At 45.0% G+C, this 15,483-nt stretch overlaps 1 protein-coding gene across 8 annotated transcripts in view; it reads right to left on the reverse strand.

The window, feature by feature from the left end:
- Positions 1-15,483, reverse strand: part of RPH3AL (rabphilin 3A like (without C2 domains)) — a 296,941-nt gene that overhangs the window by 26,988 nt on the left and 254,470 nt on the right. For all 8 annotated transcript variants that reach the window (XM_077482240.1, XM_077482244.1, XM_077482239.1 and 5 more), the window contains 2 exons: positions 14,124-14,228; positions 4,937-5,122 (listed from right to left, as the gene is read on the reverse strand). In XM_077482240.1, coding sequence (XP_077338366.1) covers positions 4,937-5,122; positions 14,124-14,228 — 291 coding nt within the window. The remainder of the gene's footprint in view (positions 1-4,936; positions 5,123-14,123; positions 14,229-15,483) is intronic.

Below are 15,483 nucleotides of genomic sequence, written 5' to 3' on the forward strand. Positions count from 1 at the left end.
ACACACACAAGCATGCTCACACACACACACACACACACACACACAAGCATGCTCACACACATGCACAAGCATGCTCACACGCACACACAAGCATGCTCACACGCACACACAAGCATGCTCACACACACACACAAGCATGCTCACACGCACACACAAGCATGCTCACACGCACACACAAGCATGCTCACACACACATACAAGCATGCTCACACACACGCACATACAAGCATGCTCACACACACAAGCATGCTCACACACATGCACATACAAGCATGCTCACACACATGCACATACAAGCATGCTCACACACATGCACATACAAGCATGCTCACACACATGCACATACAAGCATGCTCACACACATGCACATACAAGCATGCTCACACACACACATACATACAAGCATGCTCACACACACACATACATACAAGCATGCTCACACACACACATACAAGCATGCTCACACACATACAAGCATGCTCACACACATGCACATACAAGCATGCTCACACACACACACACACACACACACACATACATACAAGCATGTTCACACACACATACAAGCATGTTCACACACACATACAAGCATGTTCACTCATACAAGCATGCTCACACACACACACACATACAAACACAAATACAGTAGATAGTCTTATTAAAAAAAAAACAGCAGACATTTACCTTTTGCTCTTCCTGCCAGGTACTGCACTCTAGGGGGAGACAAAGAGCACACACTGTGCTTTCACTAAGCCTAATGTGAGGCTTGTATGTGCATGTGTGTGAGCATGCTTGTATGTGCATGTGTGTGAGCATGCTTGTATGTGCATGTGTGTGAGCATGCTTGTGTGTGTGAGCATGCTTGTATGTGCGTGTGTGTGAGCATGCTTGTATGTGTGTGTGAGCATGCTTGTGTGTGCGTGTGAGCATGCTTGTGTGTGCGTGTGAGCATGCTTGTGTGTGTGTGTGAGCATGCTTGTATGTGCATGTGTGTGAGCATGCTTGTGTGTGTGTGTGTGTGTGTGTGTGTGTGAGCATGCTTGTGTGTGTGTGTGTGTGAGCATGCATGTATGTGTGTGTGTGTGTGTGTGTGTGAGCATTAATGTATGTGTGTGTGTGAGCATGCTTGTGTGTGTGTGTGTGTGTGTGAGCATGCTTGTATGTGTGTGAGCATGCATGTATGTGTGTGTGTGTGTGTGAGCATTAATGTATGTGTGTGTGTGTGTGAGCATGCTCACACACACACACACATACAAACACAAATACAGTAGATAGTCTTATTTAAAAAAAAACAGCAGACATTTACCTTTTGCTCTTCCTGCCAGGTACTGCACTCTAGGGGGAGACAAAGAGCACACACTGTGCTTTCACTAAGCCTAATGTGAGGAGCTCCCGCACAGTGCCGATTTCAGTTCGGCTGATGATCGGGGAGCTCCTCTCAGCCTCCCCTCCTATCGAAGAGTACAGGGGGCCCTCGGGCCCCCTGCAGCAAGGGGCCCGGTTGCCATGGCAATCTTGGCGACCCCTATAATTCCACCACTGTTAGTAACCCTGCCTAAACATCAGGGTGCTACATCTGCATATCTGTTCATGTTTTCCAGATGAGTAAAGTTGCTAGCTTCGAATTCACTTTGCAATGCAGTCCATTTTCCTTTGGATTTGTGCAGTCTGTGGGGCACAGGATGAGCCCCTGCTATCATTCAGCACCCATCCGAGCCGATCATTCAGGCCTTGTGAGCAGCATACCACTTACTTTTGCAGTACATGGAATTCATACATAAAACCTCTGATGTGCTGCTGCTCCTTGTCAAAATGTGTTGATGACCCCCCCCACCGGTCTTCATCCACTGTGTAATAACATCATTGTGATGGATCTTTACACTAGCTTTACAACATATGAGATTAAAACAGACCTTTTTTGTATACATTGGCAAATACAAATTAAGCCACTAATGCCGCGTACACACGACTGGACTTTTTGACGGACTACGTCCAACGGTCTTCCTGACGGACTTTCGGCGGAGTTCTGACGGACTTTCTTAACGAACGGGCTTGGCCACACACAAACAGACTAAGTCTGTTAGTTTTGAACATGATGACGTAAACAGGACTAAAGGAGGAAGTTCAATAGCCAGTAGCCAATAGCTGTCCTTGCATCGTATTTGGTCAGTTGGACTAGCACACAGACGAACGCTTATTCCTGATTTTTAGTCCGTCGGAATTGAGTCCATCGGATAGATTTGAAACATGTTCTATTTCTAGGTCCATCTGATGTTTTTCCCGAAAAATGATCGGACTAGCCCACAAACGATCGGATTGTCCGTCAGGATCAGTCCTAGTCTGCAGGCAAAGTCCGGTCATGTGTACGCGGCATTAGCCGTAATTTCTGTGTGGTCCCTAACTGGGTTCCAAATTATAGGAAATATGTACCAAATAAGTAGGGGTCTGCTTCTAGGTAAGCCTCTCAATTCATGCATTGCTGTATATGTTCCATAGTTGGAAACTCTGATAGTTTAAAGTTGGTGAACACAATTTACAAAGGTGAGTCAAAGGGGCAGTGTGGATTCATATATATTTGCAAATGCATGCAACAAAAACCTATGTTTTTAACCTGCGATGTTGAAACAGTTTAGTTAGTTTTTTATGCTAACTATCCAAGAGTGTGACCTGAAAAAGGAATGAGTGTGCCGCTCAGGCTAAGCAGTGTGTTGGTGAACATTTGCATTGCTAGTGTGTAAAGTTCACCATAAACAGCCCAAAGTCATCTATCAATGCAACCAGGCCCGGACTGGGACAAATAATAGACTGAGCAGCCAACCTTTCCAGGGACCCCAGAGGGGGGGGGGGGGGGGGGGGGTTGTCGGTAGACATTTGCGGGGGTAGCTGGTGTTGATCCTCCATCTGTAATGTGCAGGGACACTGTGATATTAAAGGGGACTGCACTGTAAAGGAGCACTGCAATGATTACAGCGCCCCTTTACAGTGCAGTCCCGTTTATATTACAGTGTCCCAGTCCTATTGTGGCCATACAATGCTAGTACTGTCTGTCTCCTATTGTGCCCACACTGGCCAGTGACACTGACCTGCTCTCTTTCTGGTGGCGCTGGACAGTGTGATGCTCTCTCTCTGGTGGTGCTGGACAGTGTGGTGCTCTCTCTGGTGGTGTGAGTACAGCGTGGCTCTCTCTTTCTGGTGATCGTGAGTACAGCATGGCTCTCGCTCTCTGGTGGTGAAGCTACAGCGTGGCTCTCTCTGGTGGTGCGATACAGCATGGCTCCTCTCTTGGGTGGTGTGGGTACAGCGTGGCTCTATCTGGTGGTGTGGTTACAGCATGGCTCTCGTGGCTCTCTCTGGTGGTGTGGGTACAGCCTGGCTCTCCCTCTCTATTGGTGTGGGTACAGCGTGAATCTCTTGCTCTCTGGTGGTGTGGGTACAGCATAGCTCTATCTGGTGGTGCTGGGGCTATTAGTTCCCCCAGCACAGTCCTCTCTTTCTTTTTCCACGTCTCCTGTAGTAGCTGCTACATTATAGCACTCCTCAGCTTGTTTTCAGCTTGTTTCTGGGTTTTCGCTTTTCTCCCCAGTAGAGTGCTGGGGACTGTAGCCTGTTCCCTGCTGAGAACAATTGGGCCACCAATCTCTGGAACTACATTTCCCATGATCCGCCTCTAGTTTCTTCTGATTGGCCCTCCGCTGTGGCCAATAGGGAGGGAAGAAGAACAGGCAGGAAAATTTCTCTTCTCTTGTGCTGCTTAGATGAGAAGGGGAGGGGTGTGTGTGGGGGAAACATCTTGACAGTGGCCCGCAGCTCTCCCCCCTTTATCCCACCATGCAGGCACCCATGGCTGGAGGAGGAGCAGCAGTCCGTAGGAGCGGAGAGCGTAACTGTCAGTGTCGGCTCTGAGAGAGACTCACAGCTCAGCCCATGCAGCCACTAGTTCCACTGGAGAAGAAACAGGCATGGGCTCATAGCGGTAGTGTTAACCCTGTCCAGGTTGCAGTCACTGTTTACCTCCCGCTGTGTGGCTTGATCATCAACATGCCACGGAGTGTGCAAATGCCCCATCTGTCCTATGGCCAGTCTGGGCCTGAACGCAATAGATGAGAGCATAGCATATTAATAGGCAGTCTACTGCCCAAGTCCCCCATTAGAAATTTCTGTCACGGTATTAGCAACCTTAGGGTAACCCCTGCCACCGCCTCTCAGCCTTTTAAGAGCTTCTAAATGCCAGGAGGCAGAGGCAGGCGTTTGGGTCATGTGACTGCTGGGATTGGCTTTCACATGATTGGACAGCTCCTGATCGCTAATATGCATCGGGAGCTTTCCGGTAACTGTGCTGGGAGCATACAGGGAACGCGCTCTCAGCACAGAAAACTGTTTACATAGGGCCTCTTGGGGTCAAAGGCCACCTGCCGAGAGGCCACATATATGCGTACCACCAGTGGCACGAGGTTGAGTATGTATATAAATGCCATACAAGGCAGTGGAGCTTGTCTAGCAGAAATAATACACGTGACCAAAGACTGGAGTATGACCAAGGTAATGATTTCCCCTCACTTCCTGTCCTGCTGACCATGTTTTGCCTGGGGAATTTGCAACAGCAACACATACAGAAATAACAATGATTTTCTTTATTAGCTTAGGGGAAGGCTAGAACCACTAGCACATGTTTATATGTGTCTGTTTTGAAAATTGTCCCTCACTTGCTGTCCAGACAAGTCTAAGAGATCACCATATAGCAGTAAAAACCTGACTGGGACTCCGACCCCTTTTCTATCCAAAACTAGACAGAACATTTTTGGCTTTAAATACATTTTAATGTGTACCGTTTAGAAATAGCCAAGCACATGTAACATTGGTGGAAAGCTGAGAAATATTGAAATTAGTATGCTGCAAATAATCATCTTTTTGACAACATGAATTTAAACATTCTCACCTGGCCCCCTCCTGCTCATGTCACTATCATAGCCTTCAATAAGTTCTCCTGGATAACTTTCAGAGGCACTCACTGTACCTCCTCGATCACTGCCCAGACTAGTCATACTGCCAGACAAGCCACTAGAGAGGATGCCACCGAAGTTTTTCTTGCTTGTAGGTGTCATTGTGGGTTCAGTGCTTGAAACTGGGGGTGAAAATATGGAGATCCACATTAACGTTCAGTGTATAGAAATTTCCTGGCACAATTTAAGGTAGAAATATCTTTTTATTCTTATTTTGGACAGAGTAAGGGAGGGTTATAGGACCCTATACCTATAGGATTTGTTTTATTTTTGCAATTTTTGTCCCGTTGAGAAGATTTCCCCTCACTTCCTGTCCCATTGCCAAAACAGGAAGGGAGACGAAATCCCTGGTTATCACTGGGCTTATTAGAACTAGTGTCCCTGTTGAAAGATTTCCTGTTCTGGTAAAAACCCCAAATTGGGGGTTTTCGTTTGCTTTCACTCTCGGTGATAAAGGAAAACGGGACAAAATAGAGAGGGTGAATCTCCCTAATTGAGGCACATACAGCAATAAGAACCTGTCAGGTGTTCTTGTTGCTCTCTGCCATATCCAAAACGAACAAAAATGCCTTTAGTTAACCTTTATCTGTTTCATTTCAAGTAAACAATCAAAATCTCATCCTTGTTGGATTCAGTAAAGGAATATATTGCCAAGTATGTAATCAGCATTAAAAGCTGTCAGAACAGAAAAGAAAAATATCACCCCAAAATGTATATTGGCATTTTATAATCATGCTGTACATCAGGGGAGCGTAACATGTGGCCCTCGACCTCAAACTGAATGCAAGAGTTTTGGTGTGCTTTCAGAAAGTAAGGGCTCATTTACATTTGCTGTTGTAGCACCCTCTACTTAGGTAGGTGCTAGAGGTAGATTTTTGAGTGCAGGTAAATTTAGGCAGGTCTAGCTCAAAGCTAGGCCTGTTTGTTTTGACTGAGTGCACCCCCAGGTGAACTGTATGGGGAATGTGAGGGCAGGGTCATTGATTGGGGTTCCCCCAGACTATTGGCATAATTTGGGTCCCTGGAGAGACGGTGGAGTGGTCATTCAAGAACACATGAAGGATCCAGACAGGAAGCACAGAGAGTAGTCAGTGGGGACAGCAGGAGCCGGTACTGCCGGGCAAGTCTTCAAGAGGGAACCATCAGTGTGTGTAAGGCCAGGAAGGCCGGTGAGTGTCAGGCACAATCAGGAGAACTGGGGGGGCACGCCTGAGAGGACTGGGAGTGTGCACTCTGGGATAGGTCCCTGGAGAGACTGGTGGAGTGGTCATTCCCTGAAGAGAGCTCGGATGAGGAAGAATGGGAGAAGGGAGGTTCCTATGCTTATTCTGAGGGAGGAGATGGAACAGAGTTGGTGCTGGGAACAGAGGAAACCACATGAACCCTTGTCCACAGCCATAAACTTTTTGTGAACAGACCCTCCACCACACAGACCAGAGCACCCACCTAACAGCAATGGGTTGTGAGATCCCAGGATGCCTGTGTCCTGCCGGGAAAGGGGAAACCTAAAGAGATGCCCAGGTTTTCCCGATTCCAGCGGGGGGAGCAGAGGAAGTTGTCTCTGGAGTGAGGTCTGGACTATCCCTATGTCCCTCCTCAGATTATGGACATCATTGAGAACTCCCGGGGAGAGTAAGAGAATGACATGTATTGAGACTATCTGCATATCCCCAAGCCTCTGCAGACGCCGGAGAGTGAAGCCAGGGTTAATTTTGTGGACATTCGGACATTCAGGAATGGAGGCTGGGGAGGGCAATCTACAAAGACCGGGTGCTCATTGCAAGGCCGGACAGCTTACAAAGAGCCATTTGGTCTTCATCGGGGAGGATGGGAGAGGCAGGAATAGACTACGTGATCCCCACTTCTATGCATGAGAGGACATAGAGTGTACAACCGTCATAGAAGACAAACCAAAAACTGCAGGGGAGTTGTTCTTTTCCCTCCCTGACTTTGCAGGAAGAGGCCAGCCTGCCACCTGTGTGCCCAATGGATTGCTCCTTTTCTTTCTCTGTTGCAAGGACACTTGGGTGTGGCCTGTTTCTTGAACGAATCCTTTAGGAGCATGTCTGCTCTACAAAGGGCCCCTCCCATCAGGAACTCCAAAGAAAGACTGTTGCTTTTGATTTCATGTGTTTTTTCCCCTTTATTGTTTCTGTCAACAGGTCATAACCCCCTTGAGACAAACAAACAGGAAAAAAAAACGTGTTTTTCTTCTCTATTTCTATTGGGAGGATGCTCAGAAACTGTTAGTGTAAAGATAGGACAAGGATAGGATACTGTTTGCCATCTCTTAGGATCATCTGGGATGAGGGGCTGTCCATCCTCTCTGACCAGAGTCAAGATTTTCCTGCAGGCAGAGTATCTTTCTTGTGGGAGAGATGCTCTGGCTCAAAAATGTACATTGTGTGATGTTGATGTCAGGGACCTGTAGTTAGGAGTTTACAGTGATGTGAATACTGTAAATACCTACAAAATGTATACCTCTATTTTTGTACGTTATTTATTTGTACAGTTCCCCATCCAAGTTATTTCCCTTTCCCCCCTTCCATTTTATCTTATGGAATGCCATTGCTGAGGGACCAGCTGGATTCTGGTGGGGGGTGAATGTAGCACCCTCTACTTACGTAGGTGTTGGAGGTAGATTTTTGATGAGTGCAGCTAAATTTAAGCAGGCTGTTTGTTTTGAATATGTGGGCTGAGAGTGGCTCAGTGTAGGCTGGTGACTCACAGATAGCATCACTTTTCGGTTACCTGCCTCTGGCTTCTAAAGGATTCTAGGAGAGAGGAGGCGAAGAGAGGTGGAGCTGTCTGAGGTGTCTCAGGGAGCCCTGACCAATCCCCATCTAGGATTGGCATGGGGCAGGCTTCCTTGATATACCCAGAGTTAGCCCAGCTGTGGAGTCATCGGGTGGAAGAACTGAGGATAGAGTACTAGGCTGTCGGGGCCTTTGAGGGCGCTCCCCAGTCTGGGGTGGGGGGGTGACCTTGGGCCTGGGACTCACATGCAGAAATGATCCATTCAAGAACACATGAAGGATCCAGACAGGAGTCAGAGAGGAAAGTAGGAGCTGGTCCTGCTGGGCAAGTCTTCAGGAGGGAACCACGGGTGTGTGTGAGGCCAGGAAGGCTGGTGAGTGTCAGGCACAGTCAGGGGAACTGGGGAGGCAACACCTGAGAGGACTGGGAATGTGCAGTCTGGGATGGGTGCAGAGGTAGCAATAAGGACTGATGTCACGGGCAGTGGAGTCAGGCAGCTGCAGCCAGGAGGGCTGGCAGGGCCTGAAGAGGGATTACTGGGAGCAGTAGTCAACCATAGGACAGCTAGTACCAAGGATTTCCTATTTCTATTTTTGCTACACACCCGCGGTCCCTGCCTACCAATGGCAATTCCTAGGGCCTGATTGAGTCATAGTTGGGCCTAACCATGTGCTAGTTTTGCTTGGAGTCAAGTGTTGTGAAGGAGGAAGCGAGAGTGATAGTCTGCAAGCAAGTGTTGTGCAGGAGGAGTTTGGAGAAGTGTCTTGTACAAAGAGTGTACATAGTTCTGTCCCAAATTGACTGTTCTGAAATTCTACTGGGCATCCCATATATTCCCATCCCTATCCAAGTTCAAATCCCTCAATAAAAAAACAACAAAGGCAAGCATATTGACTGTTCATTGTCTCCAAGGTAATAGGGAAGTGAATGCTGGGCTGGGCAGGGAGACAGGTGGACCACAACTTTCAGCAACCCCTATGGGGTACCGCTACACTGTTTTGGGGGCAAGTGTTTACCACGCACCCCCAACCACTGGTGTAGCATTAAGGGGTCACAATAGTGACCCCGCCTCATGCTCCAGGGGGCTTGTGTGGCTTCCCTGTCACATTCTGTTTTAGACTTGGACAGAAGGGCGGCGAGGACAACATACAGTGCCTTGAATAAGTATTCATACCGCTTGAAATTTTCCACATTTTTTCATGTTACAACCAAAAAACGTAAATGAAGTTTATTGGATTTTATGTGATAGACCAAAACAAAGTGGCACATAATTGTGAAGTGGAAGGAAAATGATAAATGGTTTTCCAAATTTTTTACAAATAAATATGTGAAAAGTGTGTCTTTTTGGCTATGTCTCTACCAGCTTTGCACATCTAGAGAGTGAAATTTTGCCCATTCTTCTTTGCAAAATAGCTCAAGCTCTGTCAGATTGGATGAAGTGCATCTGTGAACATCGATTTTCATGTCTTGCCACAGATTCTGAATTGGATTTAGGTCTGGACTATGACTGGGCCATTCTAACACATAAATATGCTTTCATCTAAGCCATTCCATTGTAGCTCTGGCTATATATTTAAGGTCATTGTCCTGCTGGAAGGCGAACCTCCGCCCCAATTGCAAGCCTTTTGCAGACTCTAAAAACAGGTTTTCTTCTAAGATTGCCCTGTATTTGTCTCCATCTATGTTCCCATCAACTCTGACCAGTTTCCCTGTCCCTGCTGAAGAAAAGCATCCCAACAACATGATTGTCAGGACCTTTTCTTGAACCCGGGACCTCAGCTGTGTCTGGCAATGAATCTTCTCTCTGAGCTATCTGAGATGCTGGACAGTGCCTTGTCAGATCCTTTAGACAACCCTGCCTTGTACCTTGATTTCAGCTGAACCTTGAACTCTTTGCTCCTCCCATGAACTTCCAGATATAAGCCATGTCTCTGCACTTCCTCCTTGCCAGAATATTGTGCTATCTCCAGCCTGTATCTCGTTCCTGTCTTCTCTGCTGCCGCTTATATTTACTACTGCTCGTTATCGACCCTTGGCTTGTTCCAGGACTACGCTTCTGCCTGATCCCAATCTGCAACAACTCGTTACCAACCTTTTGGCTTGCTTTCTGACCACGCTTCTGTTTGATGCTTACCTGCTCATCTGCTACTGAACCCCGGCTTGCTCACCTCCTGGTGGGGCGATCCTGAGGACCGCGACCTGGTACTAACACACAGCTAAATCCATCTCCACCATCTGAAGCTCTGGTGAAAACCGGTTAGTACTTAGACTCCGCACCTCAGGTGAGCCTGTGTCTTCTGCCAGGGTGACTGCCTGTGTTCCTATCCTGCTGGTTAGTGGTAGCCCTGCAACTGCTATAGCAATTGGTCTTCGAGCCTGACCTCTGATCATGACAATGATGCTGCCCCCACCATTTTTCTTGGTGGGGATGGTGTGTTCAGGGCGATGAGCAGTGTTAGTTTTCTGCCACACACAGTGTTTTGCTTTTAGGCCAAAATGTTCAATTTTGGTCTCATCTGACCAGAGAACCTTCTTCCACATGTTTGCTGTGTCTCCCACATAGCTTCTCGCAAACTGCAAACTTTACCTTTTTTGGTTTTCTTCTTGACATTCTTCCATAAAGGCCAGATTTGTGGAGTGCATGACTAATAGTTGCCCTGTGGACAGATTCTCCCACCTGAGCTGTAGATCTCTGAAGCTCCTCCAGAGGTACCATGGGCCTCTTGGCTGCTTCTGTGATTAATGTTCTCCTTGCCCAGCCTTTCAGTTTTGGTGGCTGGCCATGTCTTGGTAAGTTTGCAGTTGTGCCATACTCTCTATTTTCAGATGATGGATTGAACAGTGATCCGTGAGATGTTCAAAGCGTGGGATATTTTTTTATAACCCAACCCTGCTTTAAACTTCTCCACAACTTTATCCCTGACCTGTCTGGTGTGTTCCTTGGCCTTCATGATGCTGTTTGTTAACTAAGGTTCTCTACTAAACCTCTGAGGGCTTCACAGAACAGCTGTATTTATACTGAGATTAAATTAGACAAAGGGGGACTCTATATAGGAATTAGGTGACTTCTGAAGGCAATTGGTTCCACTAGATTTTAATTAGGGGTATCAGTGTAAAGGGGGCTGAACACAAATGCACGCCACACTTTTCAGATATTTATTTGTAAAAAATGTTGAAAACCATTTATAATTTTCCTTCCACTTCACAATTATGTGCCACTTTGTGTTGGTTTATCACATAAAATCCCAATAAAATACATTTATGTATTTGGTTGTAACATGACAAAATGTGAAAAAGCTCTGTATACAGGAACCTATCCTCTTTATTTTTCTCCTGCAACTGCTGAAATCGAACATCTCTTCATCTCCCTCCCATCAGCATTCAGCGGCTGCAGGGGAAAATGTTCATTATGCTATTCAAACTAAAAGAAATTGAAATTCAGAACCATTTCATTTCATTGTGTCCCACAGCCGGTTACCAAATCTCTTAAGTGGCCTTTGCTCTTCAAAAGGTTGAGCACCCCTGCTGTACATTATACCTATATGGACTCTGTTACCTGAAATTCAGCAGCTTATTGTTCTACCTTTTTTGCAAAGAGTTTTTCTATCAAGTCTGATCATCATCATGAGACAAGGAAACCGAGCAGAAGCATATTTTTTAACTCTTTGAACACTATGAAATGGAAAAACATTGGTGTTTATGAAACTGATCTTTTCACCTATAGCTCATATTTAATTTGATACCTTTCACCTTCAAATCAACAGACTGCAAACTCCTAACAGGAGAAGGCAAGAGCTGATCATGCATGAAATGTGCCTATTCATCTGGTCAAAGAAGTCTTGCTTTATGAAATAAGGAAAGATAAAGATGAAGCTACTCTTTAAAAAAGCAGAAAGAACAAATATTACATGCAGGTCATGAAATTAACACTGACGAAAAACCTCAGCTCCAAATCATACAGTCTCAGTATAGCTCACAACTTTGGTTCTTTCAGCCTTAACACGGAACTTCACTCAGTATTTTTAAAATTAAAAGCAGCAACAAATACTGTAGCTGGTGGCTTAAAAAACAACAGATACTTACCAGGCCATGGAGTCCAGCGTGCCTTCTCACTGCCAATTCTTCCCACCCCTGCAATATTTAATTTGGGAGCTAGCTGGGACCTCCTGATGAATCACAGCTCACGCCCCAGTGCATATATGGAAGATTGAATGGTGTAGGGAGACTGGTCTTGCAGCTTCCTGGAAGTGTAATGCGTACCAGGACACAGTGAGCAAGGAGGAGGGCCAGGACGAGGCAACGTCATCCTAATAAGTGATTAAAAAGTACTGACTGGCATATTCAAGGATTTGTATCTCTTTACATATCCAATTCTATTTTTGTAAAGTTTCATTACCCTGTTATGCAGGTTTTTTAATTGTTCTTTTTTACCTTCTCATGGCTTAGTGTCTAGCCTGCTTAGTGCATCCACGTGAGCGCTAACAAACTCATTGACTATTTATACACAGCCACTAATTGTGATTTAAAAAGCCACCAATGAGGGAAATTAACCTTTATTTGCCATTTTAACCTATATGTGCCACCTTCTGTGTCTGTAGCAAGGCCAAACATTACAGGGTATGTAAACTTTTTATCAGGGCCATTTGGGTGATTTCTCTTATCATTAGGATTTAAAAATTGAAAAAAAAAAAGATGTGACAATAAATGACTTCATGTGATTGCTATCCTTAAATAAAAGACAGTTTTTTTGGCACAATCAGTAATATTTTCAATATTAATGCCAACATTTCACAATTTCTGCAAGGATATGCAAACTTTTGAACATGACTGTATATATGACTATATATATATATATACACACACATACACACACATACACATACACACAGATACAGTGCCTTGAAAAAGTTTTCATATCCCTTGAAATTTTCCACATTTTCTTTGTTGAAAGAAAGCCAAAAGAAGTCCTGTTTGCAGTCTGCGAGAAGACATGTGGGGGACACAGCAAACATATGGAAGAAGGTGCTTAGGTCAGATGAAATTTAACTTTTTGGCCTAAAAGTAAAACGCTATGTGTGGCCGAAAACTAACACTGCACATCACCCTGAACACACATGGTGGTGGCAGCATTGTCCTGTGGGGATGTTTTTCTTCAGCAGGGACAGGGAAGCTGATCTGAGTTAATGGGAAGATATATGGAGCCAAATACAAGGCAATCTTAGAAGAAAACCTGTTAGAGTCTGCAAAAGACTGGAGATTGGAGCGGAGGTTCACCTTCAAGCATGACAACCGCCCTAAACATACAGCCAGAGCTACAATGGAATGGTTAAGATCAAAGTATATTCATGTGTTAAGCCTTGTACACACGGTCAGAGAATCCGTTGGAATGTGATCTATCGGACCGTGTCGTCGGATAATCCGACTGTGTGTGGTATGCATCGGACTGATTCCGTCCGAATATCCGTCGGACCCAATTTTCCAACATGTTGAAAATATTTCCTGACCAACTGGGCTGGTCGGACATATTCCGATCATGTGTAGAGAATTTTGATCGGACCAAGTGCCACGCATGCTCAGATCAAATTCCTACATCAAAGCTATTGGCTACTAGCCTGAACGTAGTCCCATCGTAACGAAATTACACCATCACGTTCTGAAAGATCGGATTTTTCGCCAACTTGGCCCGACCGTGTGTATGCAACAGTTTCGGACAAGATCCGACGGACAAAATCCGACGGGCAAAATCCGATGGATTTGGTTGTGGAAATCTCCGACCGTGTGTACAGGGGCTTAGAATGGTCTGATCAAAGATCAGACCTAAATCCAATTGAGAATATGTGGCAAGGCTTGAAATGTGCTTTTCACAGATGCACTCCATCCAATCTGACAGAGATTGAGCTATTTTGCAAAGAGCAATGGGCAAAAATGTCACTCTCTAGATGTACAAAGCTGGTAGAGACATACCCAAAAAGACTTGCAGCTCTAATTACAATGAAAGGTGGTTCTACAAAGTATTGACTCAGCGGAGCTGAATACAAATGCACACCACACTTTTTATATATTTGTAAAAAAAATTGAAAACAATTTATCATTTTCCTTCCACTTGACAATTATGTGCCACTTGGTGTTGGTCTATCACATAAAATCCAATAAAATACATTTAAGTTTTTGGTTGTAACATGACAAAATGTGAAAAATTTCAAGGGGTATGGATACTTTTCCAAGTCACTGTATATACTGTATATATATATATATATATATATATATATATATATAAATAATTTATACATTTATTTTGCATCACATTTTCATTCACATGTTCCACTGTACAGAAAGCATTAATACACATTTAGAATTAGAGCTTACCAGAATTTATCCTAATATCTCTAGTTTTTTCTTCTAGTGTTGAAGTTTTGTCATCCAAACTTGATGAGCTTAATTCAGAGTCACTTTCACTATCACTGAAGGCCGCTGAAAAGAAAATAGACCCGATTAACGTAATAATCTTCAGTCACTATACGCATTGATTTAACAGCGGACAAATTATTTGCTCTATTTGCTCAAAGAATACTCATGATTTGTTTGATAACAGGCAATGTCCGTGTGAATAATGTGGTAATGAAACACATTAGCCAATAACTCATCTATGCATTTCTAAATAAAAAGACTATATAGACGCTCAGTTGTGTAGACTGTATTTCTGTTCAATAAGCTGAAATGAGTTAAAGCAAAATGGAACTTCCGCTTTAAGTGAAGGTGACCCTTCAATTGAGATAGCCCAATCAGAGGGCGATACATGTGTAGAGGGGAGGAGCCGAGCCCGTGAGGTCACGCAGCCACAGTGGTGAGCAGCACTATACAGAGCTGGTTTGAACTGAATATCTTGTAAGTGTTTTTTAATTGGAGCATTTTAATAAATGTTGCAAATGAAGAGCACTATGTATCCTCTATTGTTGAATGATGTGGATCCATATCCTATCAGGAATACTAAGTGATAATGCTCGTGTGGAGGAAGGAGAAAAGCAGTGGGGCAGTATATATGAGAGATCTTTCTTGCCATCCCCCTGGGAGGCCATTGATTGGATGGAGGGGTGGATACAGAGTAACTGGTCGGATGTGGAAGAGATGAGACCAAAGCTTAAAGCGGGAGTGCACCTAAAAAAAAATATTAAAAGCCAGCAGCTACAAATACTGCAGCTGCTGACTTTTAATAAATGGACACTTACCTGTCCTGGAGTCCAGCAGCCCAGAATCAGTGAGTGAAGCGTTACGGCTTCACTTCCCGGTTCCCTGCTGCGCATGCACGAGTCCTGCTGCGCGTCCTAATTGGTCCCCGCTATCTCTTGGGGACTGTGTGTTTCCCAAAAGACAGCGGGGGGGGGGGGGGTGCGGGGAGGAGCATGACTCCCGCGGGAGTCTATTCCCCGAAGTGGGTACAGATACCTATATTATACAGGTATCTGCAACCCCCTCCCCCCTGAAAGGTGCCAATTGTGGCACCAGAGGAGGGGAGGAATCAAATGAGCGGAAATTCCACTTTTGGGTGGAACTCCGCTTTAAAGAAAGAAAGGAATTGTTTCGAGTCCTTCTAGCTCATGTATGAGGTGAGCAGGTATAACGGCTGGTGAAGGTGTACATAGGCTGAAGACACAATTTGCACAGAGGTGGATGATATATGAATTGAGAAGTCACAATAATTTAACACAGACAAATTTCAGCATATGAA

This window comes from Lithobates pipiens, unplaced genomic scaffold, assembly GCF_037356315.1.
Source record: "Lithobates pipiens isolate NorthernLeopardFrog02 unplaced genomic scaffold, aLitPip1_a1.2 Scaffold_16, whole genome shotgun sequence".
In the NCBI taxonomy this organism is placed as follows: domain Eukaryota; kingdom Metazoa; phylum Chordata; class Amphibia; order Anura; family Ranidae; genus Lithobates; species Lithobates pipiens.